Source organism: Dendrobates tinctorius, unplaced genomic scaffold (genome assembly GCF_039654945.1).
Source record: "Dendrobates tinctorius isolate UK_male_01 unplaced genomic scaffold, ASM3965494v1 ptg000064l, whole genome shotgun sequence".
In the NCBI taxonomy this organism is placed as follows: domain Eukaryota; kingdom Metazoa; phylum Chordata; class Amphibia; order Anura; family Dendrobatidae; genus Dendrobates; species Dendrobates tinctorius.
Genome location: NW_027361732.1, coordinates 5,102,919 through 5,121,055, shown reverse-complemented (window position 1 = coordinate 5,121,055; position 18,137 = coordinate 5,102,919). Strand labels below are relative to the sequence as shown.

The following is an 18,137-nucleotide window of genomic DNA, read 5'->3' as shown; positions in this document are numbered from 1 at the left end:
GGCAGCGATACCGCCTCTTACATTCCAGTATTCATGGCTCTTCATTTGATTAGCCGGCATGGCACAAAATCATGGTTGCAATGTGACGCATATGTGATATCGTCCATGCCAGCTATTTAAAAAAAAGAAGCCCGTATAGTGGCCACAGACCACGGTTGTGGCTGATGGGATGGAATGCTCAAATAGATTAGCACCAACTTTACAGGAAACACCTTACACTCAGCAGATAACACGATCCACCAATCACAATAGGTGAGGTCAGTGCTAGGGTCAGAGTCTGTTCATTGTTTAATGTAAATTTCCCGAAACAATAGCAATGTATAACAATGTAGAGTCTTAGCGGGAACCTTCAAGTAGGATCCACTCTCCTAAGCCGTCTATATGGGCATGTAGGTTATAGGAAGCTGAATAAAGTGTTACCTAGATATCTGTAGTCCTATTGCAGAGAAATCCATGTTTTTGTTATCTGTAAATGAGCTGTTCCAGGCTATGGGCCGGATATAGATCTAACTCTAAGGAATCTCACTCCAAGGATTATTGTACATGAAGGGGGCTTTACCAGTGTGATCTGTAATGGATGTGTAATGGCTCCTCTCCGCTCTCCTTGCAGAGCTGTGTGTGATTATACCTTACGCATCTTCAGATTCCTCTCGGCTTCAATCTCAAAGGCAGCCAGTGTTACAATACAGCAGAGTTGTGAGAGCTGCAGCAAATATGTTTGCAAGCAGACAAAGATCAGATCAACTGTCCTGTATTAGCCACATATCTCCCACTGGTAATGCCCATGCCCCTTTTTATTAAGAACAAACTCTGGAGGCAGATTCTCATGCAGATCAGTGTCCAGCCCATAGATCGTTCATTTACATATCACAACAACATGGATTTATCTGGAATAAGACATCGGATAGCAGATATCAAGGCATCACTTTATTCAGCTTCCTATGACCTACAGGCCCCTTTAGAAGGTTCATCCTACTGACACATTCCCTTAAAAAAACACTTGGCGAATGTAAAAATGGCAAGTGGTCTTATTTTAATTTTTAATAACGAACATAATCTAGAAAAAAAAAAAAATGACAATTTAAAAAAAAAAAAAAAAAAAGCATTTAAACACAAAAACCTCATTTAAATAACATGTATTTTCTAATGACACATTCCTTTTAAACCAATCATATTAATATGCATATGTAAGCTCCATGAGGTTTGGTACATTGCGACGAGAGTGAGGTAAAGTTCCAGGTCGATCGCTGGCAGTGGGTTACACACAAATACTATAAATATATGATGGATAGACTTGCTTGAACAATACACCTGAAGCCCCCATTTGCACATACTTGGATCTAGGTCACACACACACACAAACAACTATTAAAAAAGGACTCTAGAAACAGAAGAGTCACTTTTTTTCTTCTGCTCGGACAGAATGTGAAGGCTGCAGTTGATCAGTGGCTGCTGATTGGCAGCAGCGTTCCTGTTGATGTCTATTCAGCATGCAAAATATTGGTGCCATTAGACTGGTCGGGGACTGACTACATAGTGTACTGAAGCAATGCCAGTCTTGGAGGCAAGTTTGTTTTTTATTACTCCTCCATGGAACCATTAACTTTTAAAGTAAGAGACAACCCCTTGAATAGAAAATCAAAGAGAAAGAGAGTCACATTGCTCAAACATTCATAGAACGTTTATAGCTCTCAAATTGAATTCTAACCACCAGAATCAGATTTGTACAACGTTTTATGTGTAGAAAACCAAGTGACGACACTTACGAGGACTGGTGTCGGGCGCTACTATAATGATCCCCAGCTCAGAGGCAGCCTGGTGATAGGCAGCCTTGGTTATAAAGTTTTGTTCTGTGCATGTCAGTCCTGCAAAAATAAAAACAGATCTATTGAGTTACTTCCCAGAGGCAGCCGCATCCTTACAGTCTGCTTTTATTCGGTTATATATTAACCAAATCAATCATTACCCAGAGAACCCAGTAAACTTCTACACAGCTCAGAGGTAAACGCTCATACATCTCCACACAGCAACTTTATAGTATGTACCCGGATCAGAAGTTACAGGGTTCTTCTCTGTTCACAATGAAAACCAAAAATAGGTTTGAGTTGTCTTTAAAAAACCACTTTAAAAATTAATTATGAAAATAAGCACAAGATAGGCCATCAGCTTCCATTGATATAGTGCTAGGAGGGCTTATTCTTCGAAGGACAAGTTGTAGTTTTGATTGACACCATTCACTTTTATTTTACCATAAAATGTACTGAAGAACTAAAAAGGAAAAAAAATTGTGGCATGACACGGCTAAAAAATTTAAAAAAAAAATGCAAGTCTTTAATTTTTGGGGTGGTTTGCAGAATTCATTCCATATAAAATGACCATGAATGTCCAGGTCAGTTTGATTACAGCGATTCCAAACTTCAAAAGTTTTTTTTTTATATATATATATATATATATATATATATATATATATATATATATATATATATATATAATTTTAGTGATTACGGTACTTTTTTTTTTTTGCTTTGCAACAAAAAAAAAGAAAAAATTGCTTGTGTCATCATTTTTTTGAGCCCCATAACTTATTTTTTCATGACTGGACCTATGCGAGGGTGCGTTCCATTTTGCATTCTAAGGCCTCATTCACATGTCCATGAGAAAATGGTACCGGTGTCATCAATGTACCGTCCATGGGTCCGGTTTTATCATCCATGTCGGTGTTTTTCAAGTCTAGATAAATAAATACACTGATGCCATTTGGGTGCTGTATGGGCTTTTCACAGACCCATAGACTTGTATGGGCATTTTTCTTGTGTTACCAGAGAAAAAAAAACAAAGACATGTCTCCATGTGATTTGTATGGACACAGAAAAAAAACACATGTGTATTGCACCATAGATTATAATGGGTATGTGTTCTATCCATGAAAAAAAATGGATCCATCACGTATGTGCAACATGACAGTCTGACTTATGCGCACACTGTAGATTTTATTGCTATCATTTTGAGGTACATATGATGTTTTGATCGTTTTGGTTTTTTTTTATTGTATTTTTGGGAGGTGGAGGGATGTGTGATGACCCAGAAAATGCAGGTTCAATAATTTTACAAATTTATGGACTGTGTCTGGTATTAAAGCTTTGTCTCGTGCATGGGAATATACAGTAGTTATAAAACTAAAATCAGCCCATACTAAAGATCCGTGCAGCTTATAGGGGAAAATAGACAATTTATTCTCAATAGGTTGTCACTTTCATAGAGACTACAGTCACAGATTTCTGAGCCCTGATTAAATCCTCAGTCAGATGTCCAGTTTTCTCATGGATAGAACACATACTTATTATTATCTATGGAGCGGACAGATTTACACTGGTCTGCCTGTGAAAACAGGCACTCAAAACGTCCACTGATGAGTAAATCGGCGATCATATTGTGTCACCGGTCAGTCCATATAAAATGGACCTTTACACAAACAGCATAGCTCTAGAAGCAGTTATTCTCCCTTCGGCTGGGAATCCACCAAAATGGACACAGGCTACAACTCCACAGCCCTGCTTCAATGCCTCCTATTACCTGCAGAATCCTTTGTGCCTCCTGGCATTAGCAGGCCTCTGCAACGTCATGCATGCGTCACACTGTACCGGGCCTACTGATGAGAAAAGGAATTGGGGATGCTGCAAGAAGTAGGAAGACCGCAGTGTTCTGAAACAGCAGTCATAGACTACAAACGTGGCTACTAGACCAGGATAGGAACCTTGTTGCTCATCTGTATGTAGTCCGCAGGCTGTGAAATGCAACGTCAGTGTATGAAGCTACACACCTGATAACCAGTACAGCACTGGGCACTTGCCACTCTCAGCTTTAGGAGGAAGATAGATTCCAAATTTCATCTTGCACTTCAGTTCTGCACTGTAAAAATGTATAAAGCAGTCATCAGTCATTTGAAGCAACTGGAGAATGACAATTAAATATATCTGTCACAACAAGATATACTATTTTGCAGAAAAGTAGAAATAAAAATGGTTTCAGCAAGCCATGCTACATCTATTATGATAGAACCACATGCATAAAACATATCGCTGCCTTCAGAATCCATCCACAGAAAACAATGTAGACATGCCCGCTGTAGGACAAGAGAAACGGCAGTAATGGTGACCATGGTCTCCTTTGTTCACACGATGGACTAGTATCCGGCGTGTACTTTCCTTAGCAGAAATCCAAGGCTGACTTTTAGATTTGTTCATCAGATTTGCAATTTGCAGGGCCATGGATCCGAATGAGGATTAACTCCATTGTCACTCAATAGGCATAATCCTCACATTTTCCAAAGCAACATACTTAATTTTTCTACTGTGGTGGCACAAAACATCTGCACTGATGTAATAAGTAGAGTATGCCCCTACGTATCTGTGTAAAGTGTTGTGTCCAGTTTACAGCAAAACAGTTGTGCACAAAAGATTTTTGAACAATTCTCAACACAGCCGTGGATCCCACAAATGTCAGAAATGGATATGAAGAGGACGTCAGAACGGTCTGAGATTAAAATATGCAAAATTGTGTGAATATGAAATAATCTAATATATAAAGCTCAAAGTATGTATGTATGTATGTATGTATGTATGTATGTCCGGGATTGGCATCCGCACGGTCGCAGCTACAGCCATAAAATTTGGCACAGTCACTCGTCTGGACCCCGAGAGCGTCCTAGGCTATGTTGTGAGGCGAAATTTTAACCCTGCGTGTTCCAATTCACCAAACAATTTTGCCCCTATCTACATATTGGGGAAAAAGTGTGTGCGCGTCAAGCCCCGCCCCTCATTATGTCATAATGCCCCTATCCACATAATGGGGAAACATTGTGTGCGTATCAAGCCCCGCCCCTCATTATGATGTCATAATGGTTGCTGTTATGATTGAGTCACCGTAGGAGGCAAAAACAGAAATGCTAGCTAAGTCCTGAAAACCAGAGAAGATGGCAACTATCAGATTGCAGACCCCTGAACCTATCAACACAACTAGCAGTAGCCGTGGGGGGTTCCTACGATGACCTAGACCCCTCGATCACAGCCGGAGAGATACATAGGCCTAAAGAAGGAAAGGGGAAATCTAACTGCCCCAGAGCAGACCCCAAAGCAACAGACAGCCCCCCACATATAATGACGGTGAAGCAAGATGAAAACACTTACACAGACAGAAAGACAGGCTGAGCAAAGACGGGGCCCAATAAACTACCTAGATAGGAACGGATAGGAAGGCTGCTGTCTGCAATCTGCCAAAACCCTATCAGAGACAAAAGCCAACAAGCTGATATAAAAATGGCCCTGAAGCAACTAAGCTTCAAAAACTAAATCAGCACTCAGGTACTTTCAGAAGACAGAGCTCACGGAACACTGCACACTCCAGCAGGGAGTGGCAGAATCCAAAAAGCAAGAAAAACAAAAACAAATCTTAGATGCAAAAAGGCAAAACAGAAAACTTAGCTTAAGGAGAGCAGGAATCAGACTGGTGTCCAAGAGTCCACAGAGAAATCACCCGCAGGGCAGAAAGGGCGTAGGCTGCCTTAAATCCAGTCAGTGACTCCACTCAGCCAATCGTCTTCATTAGTCCCAGGTGCCTGATAATCAGGCTCACTACCTTCCTTCACTAGAATAGGGAGTTCACCAGGCCTCAGTGACGGAGGGGAAAATGAACTCACAACAGTACCCCCCCCTTGAAGAGGGGTCACCGAACCCTCAACAACGCTACCAGGGCGATCAGGGTGAGCCCGATGAAAGGCACGCACCAATCTTTTGGCATGAATATCAGAGGCAGAGACCCAGGAATTATCCTCCTTACCATAACCCTTCCACTTAACCAAATACTGGAGTCTCCGTCTAGCCAGATGGGAATCCAGAATTTTCTCTACCTCATATTCCAAGTTACCTTCAACCAATACAGGGTCCGGAGGTGCCACCTCAGGCACAACTGGCTCAACAAACCTCTTCAACAAGGACTTATGGAACACATTATGGATCTTAAATGTGACAGGAAGAGCCAAACGAAAAGAGACCGGATTAATAATCTCCAAAATCTTGTAAGGTCCAATAAATCTAGGCTTAAACTTAGGAGAAGCCACCTTCATAGCAATATTTTTTGATGATAACCACACCATATCACCAATCTTAAACTGGGGACCAATGGTCCTATGTCGATTGGAAAACCGCTGGGCCTTTTCCTGGGAGAGAGATAACTTATCCACCACTTGGTCCCAGATCTGGTGCATTCTCTCCACCACAGTGTCAACACCTGGGCAGGCAGAAGGCTCCACCTGCCCTGAAGAAAATCGAGGGTGAAAACCAAAGTTACAAAAAAAAGGTGACATCAAAGTGGCAGAACTAGCTCTACTATTTAAAGCAAATTCGGCCAAGGGCAAAAATGAAACCCAATCATCCTGATCAGCGGAAATAAAACATCTCAAATACGACTCCAAGGTCTGGTTTGTTCTCTCTGTTTGCCCATTGGTCTGAGGGTGAAAAGCAGAGGAGAAGGACAACTGAATTCCCAACTTGGAACAGAACGTCCTCCAAAATTTAGACACAAATTGAACTCCTCTGTCAGATACAATGTTCTCAGGAATCCCGTGCAAGCGAACCACCTGTTGCAAAAACAGAGGCACCAACTCAGAGGAGGATGGCAACTTAGGGAGTGGTACAAGATGAACCATCTTAGAGAACCTATCACAAATCACCCAAATAACAGTCATTCTTTGAGAGACCGGCATATCAGAGATGAAATCCATTGAAATATGGGTCCATGGCCTCCTGGGGACCGGCAAAGGCATCAACAACCCACTAGAGCGAGAACAAGATTTAGACCGGGAACAAGTCCCACAGGACTGCACAAAATTCCTGACATCATGAGACAAGGTGGGCCACCAAAAAGAGCGACTCACCAGATCTCTAGTACCAAAAATACCTGGATGACCAGCCAATGCAGAGCAATGAACTTCAGACATCACTCTCTTCTTCCACTGGTCAGGAACATACAACTTTCCACTGGGGCAACGCTCAGGTTTGTCCTCCTGGAACTCTTGCAGAGCAAGTCTCAAATCGGGCGAGATGGCAGAAAGAACTACCCCTTCGCCTAAGATGGTGGCAGGCTTGGTCACCACAGGAGAATCAGCAAAGAAACTCCTAGAGAGGGCGTCTGCCTTAACATTCTTAGTTCCAGGAAGGAAAGAGACCACAAAATCAAAACGTGTAAAAAACAAGGCCCACCTAGCCTGTCTAGGGATCAAGCGTTTAGCCGACTCTAGGTAAATCAAATTTTTGTGGTCAGTGAGGACCACAACATGATGTTTGGCTCCCTCCAACCAATGTCTCCACTCCTCAAATGCCCATTTCATGGCCAACAGTTCCCGATTCCCCACATCATAGTTACGTTCAGATGAAGAGAACTTACGGGAAAAGAAAGCACAGGGATTCATTTTAGATGTTACCGGATCCTTTTGGGACAACACCGCTCCTGCACCAATCTCAGAAGCATCCACCTCTACCTGGAACGGGAGCGAGACATCAGGTTGCCGCAGAACCGGGGCGGAGGTAAATCTACGCTTCAGCTCCTGAAAGGAAGCAACCGCCTCCGGAGACCAATTCAACACATCAGCACCCTTCCTGGTCAGGTCAGTCAATGGTTTGGCAATACTAGAAAATTTTGCTATAAATTTCCGATAAAAATTAGCAAAACCCAAAAACTTCTGGAGGACCTTCAAAGAAGTGGGCTGAACCCAATCATAAATGGCCTGTACCTTGGCCGGGTCCATTTCAATAGTTGACGGAGACAAAATAAATCCCAAAAAAGAAATTCTCTGCACTCCAAAAAGGCATTTTGATCCTTTGACATACAGAGAATTCTCTCTCAAGATCCGGAACACAGTCCGAATATGTTCCACATGAGAATCCCAATCCTTGGAGAAGATCAAAATATCATCCAGATAAATAATCAAAAATTTATCGACAAAGTCTAGGAAAATATCGTTCATGAAGCACTGGAAGACAGAAGAGGCATTAGTGAGCCCAAAAGGCATCACCAGGTACTCAAAATGTCCCTCCGGAGTATTAAACGCAGTCTTCCATTCATCCCCCTGCTTAATGCGGATAAGATTATACGCCCCCCTGAGGTCAAGCTTGGTAAACCAGCAAGCACCTATAACTCTAGAGAATAGATCCGAAATCAGGGGTAACGGATACTGATATTTAATAGTAATTTTATTGAGGGCACGATAATCAATACAAGGCCTTAAAGAACCATCCTTCTTGGCCACAAAAAAAAAAAACGGCACCTAAGGGTGAAAAGGATGGTCTAATATGACCCTTCTCCAACGCCTCCTTAATATAGGACCGCATAGCCTCGTGCTCGGGTACAGATAAATTGAAGAGCCGGCCCTTAGGAAATTTACACCCCGGGCTTAGTTCAATTGCACAGTCATAACTCCTATGAGGAGGCAAGGACGCAGACTCATTCTCACTAAATACATCATAGTAGTCCGCAAATAGTCAGGAACCTCATGCGACTGAGGAGAGGTGGAAAAAACCGGAGCCTCACTAAAGGTACACCGGCAACCCCAACTCACCACAGACACAGACTTCCAATCCAAAACTGGATTATGAATCTGCAACCAGGGAAACCCCAGAACAACGGCATCATGCAGACCATGCAACACCAAAAATCTGCAATTTTCTTGGTGGTCTGGGGCGACCCGCATGACCAACTGGGTCCAAAACTGAGGTTTATTTTTAGCCAGAGGGGTAGCATCAATCCCCCTCAAAGGGATAGGCGTCTGCAGAGGTGTCAACGGAAATCCACAACGTTTAGCAAAATCCAAGTCCATTAGGTTTAGCGCTGCTCCCGAATCCACAAAAGCCTTGGCGGAAAATGTGGACAGGGAACAGATCAGAGTAATCGCCAAAAGAAACTTAGGCTAAGCCCCACCAACAGAAAACGTGTGTGCAAAGCGTTTCTCACGTTTAGGACAAACAGAAATAACATGTGAGGCATCTCCACAGAAAAAAAACAGCTTATTACACCTTCTGAATTCCTGACGTTGCGCCTTAGACAAAACTCTATCACATTGCATAGGTTCAGACGTCTGTTCAACCGATGGCAACACCTCTCGTGTAATCCTGCGTTCATGTAAACGCCGATCAACCTGAATGGCTAAAGACATAGAATCGTCCAGACCAGAGGGAACAGGAAATCCCACCATAGTATCTTTTACGGCTTCTGACAAACCATTCCGAAAGAGAGCAGCCAAGGCACTATCATTCCAGGTAGTAAGGACCGCCCACTTTCGGAACTTTTGACAGTACAACTCTGCAGATTCTCGACCCTGGTTCAATGCTAACAGGGTCTTTTCAGCCTGATCAATAGCATTAGGTTCGTCGTACAGCAACCCCAAGGCTTGAAAAAATGCATTCACATTAGTCAGAATAGGGTCATCTGGTTTCAAAGAAAACGCCCAATCCTGGGGATCGCCGCGCAGCAAAGAGATGACAATTTTAACCTGCTGCGCGGGGCTCCCTGACGAGTTAGGCTTCAAAGCAAAAAATAATTTACAATTATTTTTGAAACTCAAAAATTTAGATCGATCCCCAAAAAATACATCAGGTGTGGGGATCTTTGGTTCAACAGCATGTGAGCGAGCAAGATAGGCGGAAATTCCTCGCACTTCAGCAGCGAGCTGCTCCACACGATCAGACACTTGCTTTATCTCCATTGAGAGAAAAAAAAAAATTCCCCCTACGGCCTCAGAGATATAGAGGAAAGAATATACATAAACCCTGTTTTTTTTTTTTAAACAATTCTTTCCTGCTATTGAGTACCCCAGGATCTGCGGTTTGGGCGGGTGATTCTGTTATGATTGAGTCACCGTAGGAGGCAAAAACAGAAATGCTAGCTAAGTCCTGAAAACCAGAGAAGATGGCAACTATCAGATTGCAGACCCCTGAACCTATCAACACAACTAGCAGTAGCCGTGGGGGGTTCCTACGATGACCTAGACCCCTCGATCACAGCCGGAGAGATACATAGGCCTAAAGAAGGAAAGGGGAAATCTAACTGCCCCAGAGCAGACCCCAAAGCAACAGACAGCCCCCCACATATAATGACGGTGAAGCAAGATGAAAACACTTACACAGACAGAAAGACAGGCTGAGCAAAGACGGGGCCCAATAAACTACCTAGATAGGAACGGATAGGAAGGCTGCTGTCTGCAATCTGCCAAAACCCTATCAGAGACAAAAGCCAACAAGCTGATATAAAAATGGCCCTGAAGCAACTAAGCTTCAAAAACTAAATCAGCACTCAGGTACTTTCAGAAGACAGAGCTCACGGAACACTGCACACTCCAGCAGGGAGTGGCAGAATCCAAAAAGCAAGAAAAACAAAAACAAATCTTAGATGCAAAAAGGCAAAACAGAAAACTTAGCTTAAGGAGAGCAGGAATCAGACTGGTGTCCAAGAGTCCACAGAGAAATCACCCGCAGGGCAGAAAGGGCGTAGGCTGCCTTAAATCCAGTCAGTGACTCCACTCAGCCAATCGTCTTCATTAGTCCCAGGTGCCTGATAATCAGGCTCACTACCTTCCTTCACTAGAATAGGGAGCTCACCAGGCCTCAGTGACGGAGGGGAAAATGAACTCACAACAGGTTGCCATGGCGACGCTGATGTTATCATAGGTTGCAAGCCCCGCCGCTCACTATGATGTCATAATGGTTGACTATGAGATGGAGGATGTGTGATGGGTATATGGGCACTGGACTATGGGATGGAGGATGTGTGATGGGTATATGGGCACTGGTATATGGGCACGGGACTATGGGATGGAGGATGTGTGATGGGTATATGGGCACGGGACTATGGGATCGAGGATATGTAAGATGGGTATATGTATGATGGGTATATGGGCATTGGACTATGAGATGAAGGATGTGTGATGGGTATATGGGCACTCGACTATAGGATGGCGAATGTGTGATGGGTATATGGGCACGGAACTATGGGATGGCGAATATGTGTGATGGGTATATGGGCACGGGACTATGGGATGGAGGATGTGTGATGGGTATATGGGCACTGGACTATGGGATGGAGGATATGTATGACGGGTATATGGGCACGGGACTATGGGATGGAGGATATGTATGATGGGTATATGGGCACAGGACTATGAGATGGAGGATATGTATGATGGGTATATGGGCACAGGACTATGGGATGGAGGATATGTATGATGGGTATATGGGCATGGGACTATGAGATGGAGGATGTGTGATGGGTATATGGGCACTGGACTATGGGATGGAGGATGTGTGATGGGTATATGGGCACGGGTATATGGGCACGGGACTATGGGATGGATGATATGTGTGATGGGTATATGGGCACGGGACTATGGGATGGAGGATATGTAAGATGGGTATATGTATGATGGGTATATGGCCATTGGACTATGAGATGAAGGATGTGTGATGGGTATATGGGCACGGGACTATGGGATGGAGGATATGTGTGATGTGTATATGGGCACGGGACTATGGGATGGAGGATATGTAAGATGGGTATATGTATGATGGGTATATGTCCATTGGACTATGAGATGAAGGATGTGTGATGGGTATATGGGCACGGGACTATGGGATGGAGGATATGTAAGATGGGTATATGTATGATGGGTATATGGCCATTGGACTATGAGATGAAGGATGTGTGATGGGTATATGGGCACGGGACTATGGGATGGAGGATATGTGTGATGGGTATATGGGCACGGGACTATGGAATGGAGGATATGTGTGATGGGTATATGGGCATGGGACTATGGGATGGAGGATATGTATGATGGGTATATGGGCACAGGACTATGGGATGGAGGATAATTATAATTTGCTATAACTAACCACAGTTAGTTACTATGCCCGGGCAGCGCCGGGCTCTCCAGCTAGTTTCTTATATTTTTGCACCTTGGAGTTCCCAACTATCAGAGTTTTACTAGTATCTGCATGGTGGCAGTTACCCTGCTCATGAGCTTCTTCTCAGCTAGGACTAACGCCATGGCTACTTTACTAAGACCCGGGTACAAGACGGATATTGTTCCTTCCTGAAATCAGTGTATATGGCTGGTCATCATACAACCATTATGGACCAATGCCATCTCCCAGATTTAAAGTGCTTGCCTGGTTTGGGAACTAGGCATATGTCAGCAGGCCCCGAGATGCATTGAATGAAACATTCTGCACTTCTGCCTACATAAATATTTTATGGGAAAATGGTCTTGAATTAAAAGGAAAGGCTAGTACGCCTGGGTGCCCTACTGCGTCATAGGCGCTCACAATCTGTTAGTACCCTTCTGTAAGCCAATAAGAGGACCGGCATGACATATCTGCACACTCCTGTGTGGGCCATCCATGGTGACGTGGAGTAACTCCATTATCCACTGCTGATGTACATGTAGGGAAGTTGAACTGACGGACAGATCTGCCTGTAGTGAGAGGCAGAGGGGTAGCGCAGTGTAGGTATGAAAGCGCTGAGATAAAGAGAAAGGGTGCTGTACTATAGTTTGACCATTAGAGGGCAGTGGACAGTGTAAGAGTGGGACTGTATAACTGCCATTGGTCAAAGAAACTGTCAGGTGATAGTGGACGGAGCTACCAGGATTAGGAGTATAAAAGGCTGAGGGAAGGTTCTGGAAGGACCAGTCAGCGAGGGGAGCACACTAGAAAGGAGGTTCTGCTGCGGAGAGAGCCGGTAGAAAGGCTCCAGAGAGGACTGACAGTTAAGGCAGTCACGGGGGGTGGCCCAGAGGACAGTAGCCGCAGACGAAGACTGTCTGGAGGTACCAAACGGACGGCGTACTTAGATTTGTAAAACGCTGTGGTGGATGGGCCTAGGGCAGCCAATGTGAGAAAAGCCACAATTGACGCCACGACGATAATAAAGAAGTGAAGGTACCTGGGTCTGTGTACAAGAGAAGTGTGAAATCCCTGTGGTGAATTGCGGTGGTCGTCAGAAAGGCGGCCAATAAAAACGGACCTGTTGAATACAACCTCTGTCTCAGTCTCGTGTCTGTCTCGGCGGCAAGAAGCGGGTCACCCCCCCATACCTGTTGGTCACACTCTGTCACCTAACCTACATACATAAAATACTGCTCTACAAATAATGTGCACGACTTTATCAGCACTTATCTATTGAACACTAAAGGGCATAAAAAAAGCGATTCAGAGTGAAGTATAAATGCAAACAAGAAACCATTCACCAGCCTGACAGACGCTAGCCGACACATATAATAGCAATCCTTGGCTGTTCGCCATCCATTTATTTGACTGCTTTCAGTTATAAATACAGGTATTAGCCCTGAATATGTGGAAAGAACAGAACGGGAACTGAAGAGAGGTTTTGTTATAATGCGGCAAAAGAAATCGCAACAATTGATAAAAGCTATTATAATAACCATGTATTATCGCACAGAAAGACAGCAGCACGGAGCTGCCAAAATGAAAAGCAGCCACGCTCTGTGCTCCGGACGGACCCAATACCAATGCAAGAATCAGCAAAGGTGACCGGTTACTCCATACAGGTGAAGCCTAGCCGCAGATCACAGAGGGGCTGGCAGCGCCTTATCTGGCCACTCCGACAACAGACATGGAGAGATGCAGCTGCAGACCCGGCAAAACAGTTACCTAGGCAACCGTCCAACGCCAAACAGGTATCATGCACGTGTCCTAGTAGAAAAGGGCACACTGACTATATCTGAGTGTCAGGCGGCCGTCTTGTCAGCTGCCTGGCCAATGTGAAGCAGAAAGGTCATATCAGACAGAAAATAAGGCACTGCACACCTCCATTAATGTGCATCTCCAGGGAAAGTAGAAAAGCCACAGCGCGCTTACAAACAAGATTTCCCTTTGAGGCTATGTTCTCACATTGCGTTTTTTTAAAGAAATTTTTTAGCTGCGTTTCCCAGGACCACCAAAGTCTATGAGATTTCAGAAATCTCATGCACACAAATGTACCCTGCCAAAAACGCAACAAAAAATGCAACAAAAACACAGCAAAACCTGCTTTTTGCAAGCAGCCAAAAATTTACATAAAAAAAAAACTGCAAAAACCCATTGTGTGAACATAGTCTAATGCTTAGCCCTGGCCTCTATCCACAGTCACCACCTGCTGTCTCTGCAATTCTGCTAGCTGAGGCTACTCCTCTCCCATCACCTCTAGATCTAGACTGCCTGAATAAGAGGCTCCGCTCACTTCCACATTGTATTGTTTAGTGTTCCCTTTATTTTTTGAGCAGTATATATATTAGATATTTATTATACGGGGTTTTGCGTGTGGAGTGAGTGTGGCTATGTGGAGTGGGCGGGGCTTGATACACACTCAGATTTATATATTTAGATTTTACACATTACTGTACAGTTAGGTCCATATATATTTGGACAGAGACAACATTTTTTCTAATTTTGGTTCTAGACATTACCACAATGAATTTTAAACAAAACAATTCAGATGCAGTTGAAGTTCAGAATTTCAGCTTTCATTTGAGGGTATCCACATTAAAATTGGATGAAGGGTTTAGGAGTTTCAGCTCCTTAACATGTGCCACCCTGTTTTTAAAGGGACCAAAAGTAATTGGACAATTGACTCCAAGGCTATTTCATGGACAGGTGTGGGCAATCCCTTCGCTATGTCATTCTCAATTAAGCAGATAAAAGGCCTGGAGTTGATTTGGTGTGGTGCTTGCATTTGGAAGGTTTTGCTGTGAAGGAAACATACGGTCAAAGGAGCTCTCCATGCAGGTGAAACAAGCCATCCTTAAGCTGCAAAAACAGAAAAAACCCTTCGAGAAATTGCTACAACATTTGGAGTGGCAAAGTCTACAGTTCGGTACATCCTGAGAAAGAAAGAAAGCACTGGTGAACTCATCAATGCAAAAAGACCTGGGCGCCCACGGAAGACAATAGTGGTGGATGATCGCAGAATAATCTCCATGGTGAAGAGAAACCCCTTCACAACAGCCAACCAAGTGAACAACACTCTCCAGGAGGTAGGCGTATCAATATCCAAATCTACCATAGAGAGAAGACTGCATGAAAGTAAATACAGAGGGTTCACTGCACGGTGCAAGGCACTCATAAGCATCAAGAATCAAAAGGCTAGACTGGACTTTGCTAAAAAACATCTAAAAAAGCCAGCACAGTTCTGGTAGAACATTCTTTGGACAGATGAAACCAAGAACAACCTCTACCAGAATGATGGAAAGAGAAAAGTATGGCGAAGGCGTGGTACAGCTCATGATCCAAAGCATACCACATCATCTGTAAAACACGGCGGAGGCAGTGTGATGGCTTGGGCATGCATGGGTGCCAGTGGCACTGGGTGACTAGTGTTTATTGATGATGTGACACAGGACAGAAGCAGCCGAATGAATTCTGAGGTATTCAGAGCCATACTGTATGCTCAGATCCAGCCAAATGCAGCCAAACTGATTGATTGTCGTTTCATACTACAGATGGACAATGACCCAAGACAAAGCCAAAGCAACCCAGGCGTTTATTAAAGCAAAGAAGTGGAATATTCTTGAATGGCCAAGTCAGTCACCTGATCTCAACCCAATTGAGCATGCATTTCACTTGTTAAAGACTAAACTTCAGACAGAAAGGCCCACAAACAAACAGCAACTGAACACCACCGCAGTGAAGGCCTGGCAGAGCATCAAAAAGGAGGAAACACAGCGTCTGGGGATGTGCAAGAGTTCAAAACTTCAGGCAGTCATTACCAACAACAGGATTTTTGGGTTGCTTACCATAAAATCTGTTTCTCGGAGCCTTCATTGGGGGACACAGAGACCATGGGTGTATGCTGCTGCCACTAGGAGGCTGACACTATGCACAAAAAAAGGTTAGCTCCTCCTCCGCAGTGTACACCCACCGACAGGCAGGGAATTCCTCAGTTAGTGAGAAAGCAGTAGGAGAAGTAACAGAATAGGTTGAAAACAGAACAAACAACTCAACTGTAACCAACCAAAGTAAGAACAGGAGTTGTAGAACATGGGAGGGTGCTGTGTCCCCCAATGAAGGCTCCGAGAAACAGATTTTAAGGTAAGCAACCCAAAAATCCTGTTGTTTCGTTCGCCTTATTGGGGGACACAGAGACCATGGGACGTCCCAAAGCAGTCTCTGGGGTGGGAAACAAACTTCCATCAGGCCAGTGGACTCACCACCGCTGCCTGCAGGATCCTTCTACCTAGGCTGGCGTCCGCCGAAGCGTAGGTGTGGACCTTGTAGAATTTCACAAACGTGTGAACCGAAGACCAGGATGCAGCTTTGCAAAGCTTCAGCGCGGAGGCTCTGTGGCGTACCGCCCAGGAAGCACCCACTGCCCTGGTAGAGTGCGCTCTGATCCCCGGAGGGGCCACTCGATGCTTAACCCGGTAGGCCTCCAAAATAGTCGATCTGATCCAGCGAGCAATAGTAGCTTTGGAAGCCGGGTGACCTTTCCGCGCCCCATCTGGAATGACGAAAAGAGATTCTGTGTTTCGCAAGGAAGTCGTCCTAGACAGACTCTCATCGCCCTGACCAGATCCAGTTTGTTCAGGGACCGCTCCCGAGGGTGAGTTGGACTCGGACAGAAGGACGGCAGAACAATATCCTCATCGAGGTGAAAGGAGGACACCACCTTCGGAAGAAAAGAGGGCGGAGGCCGCAAAACTACCTTGTCCTGGTGAAGTACCAAGAAAGGAGAGCGGCAAGAAAGAGCCGCCAATTCTGACACGCGCCGGATGGAAGTTATGGCCACCAGAAAAGCTACCTTCCAAGAAAGGAGAGAAAGGGAAACATCCCTGAGAGGTTCAAAAGGAGAACCTTGCAGAACCTCAAGAACCAGATTAAGATCCCATGGATCCACGGGCGCTCGATACGGAGGAGCCGTGTGAGCCACGCCCTGAAGAAAGGTTTTGACCTGAGGGCGGGAGGCCAACGTCTTCTGAAATAAATTGGACAGCGCCGAAACTTGACCCTTCAAGGAACTGAGAGCAAGCCCCGCATCCAGCCCTGCCTGAAGAAACGCCAGAACGGAAGGGAGCGAAAAGCACATGGGCGCGATGTTATTGGCCTCACACCAAATGAAATAGGCCTTCCAAGTACGGTAGTAAATTTTGGAAGATTATGGCTTCCTGGCTCGGATCATGGTATGAATTACTCGACCGGAGAATCCTGCTCGTTTTAAAACCTCGGTCTCAACAGCCACGCCGTTAAATTGAGCGGCCGAGAATTGGGGTGGCAAATCGGGCCTTGAGACAGCAGATCTGCCCTGTCCGGAAGCTTCCAGGGGGCGTCCGCGAGAAGGTTGACAATGTCCGCGAACCAAGACCTTCTGGGCCAATTTGGGGTGATGAGAATGACTGGAATTCCTTCTGCTTTGATCTTCAAAAGCTTGGGAAGAAGAGGCAGGGGAGGAAACAGGTAGGGGAGCTCGAACTGCGACCAAGGAATGGCCAGAGCGTCGGCGCCCACTGCGAGAGGATCTCGAGCCCTGGATACAAACTGTGGGACTTTCCTGTTGAGGCGAGAAGCTAGCAGATCTAAGTCCGGGGTTCCCCAACGGCGGCAGAGCTGAAGAAATACCTCCGGATGTAGGGACCACTCTCCTGCCGCGAGACCCTCGCGGCTGAGAAAATCGTCGGCCCAGTTGTCTACGCCGGGAATGTGTACCGTGGAGATTGTCGGTACCGAGATCTCTGCCCACCGAAGGATCTTGGACACTTCTGCCAGGGCTGAGACACTCAGTGTCCCTTCTTGGCGGTTGACATATGCCCCCGCTGTGGCATTGTCTGTCTGAATCCGGACAGGCAGGCCCCTGAGGAGCCAGTGGACGAGAGCCAGATGGATCGCTCATATCTCTAGGACGTTGATCGACAGAGCAGATTCCTGAGTCGACCAACGACCCTGAACAGTGTGATTGCGGAATACTGCACCCCAGCCGAGGAGGCTGGCATCCGTTGTTACAATCTGCCAGTGAATGGGAAGAAAAGACCACCCCAAGAGGATGAGAGGTGACGTCAACCACCAGTTGAGTGACCGCTTGATCCGGCCTGAAAGACGAACAGG

At 45.2% G+C, this 18,137-nt stretch overlaps 1 protein-coding gene across 1 annotated transcript in view; it reads right to left on the bottom strand.

Moving 5' to 3' along the window:
* The window catches only part of ESD (esterase D), a 73,339-nt gene that overhangs the window by 18,659 nt on the left and 36,543 nt on the right, over positions 1 to 18,137 (bottom strand). The window contains exons 3-4 of the mRNA XM_073580253.1: positions 3,821 to 3,909; positions 1,767 to 1,865 (exon numbers count right to left, since the gene is read on the bottom strand). Of these exons, the coding sequence (XP_073436354.1) occupies positions 1,767 to 1,865; positions 3,821 to 3,909 (188 nt within the window). The remainder of the gene's footprint in view (positions 1 to 1,766; positions 1,866 to 3,820; positions 3,910 to 18,137) is intronic.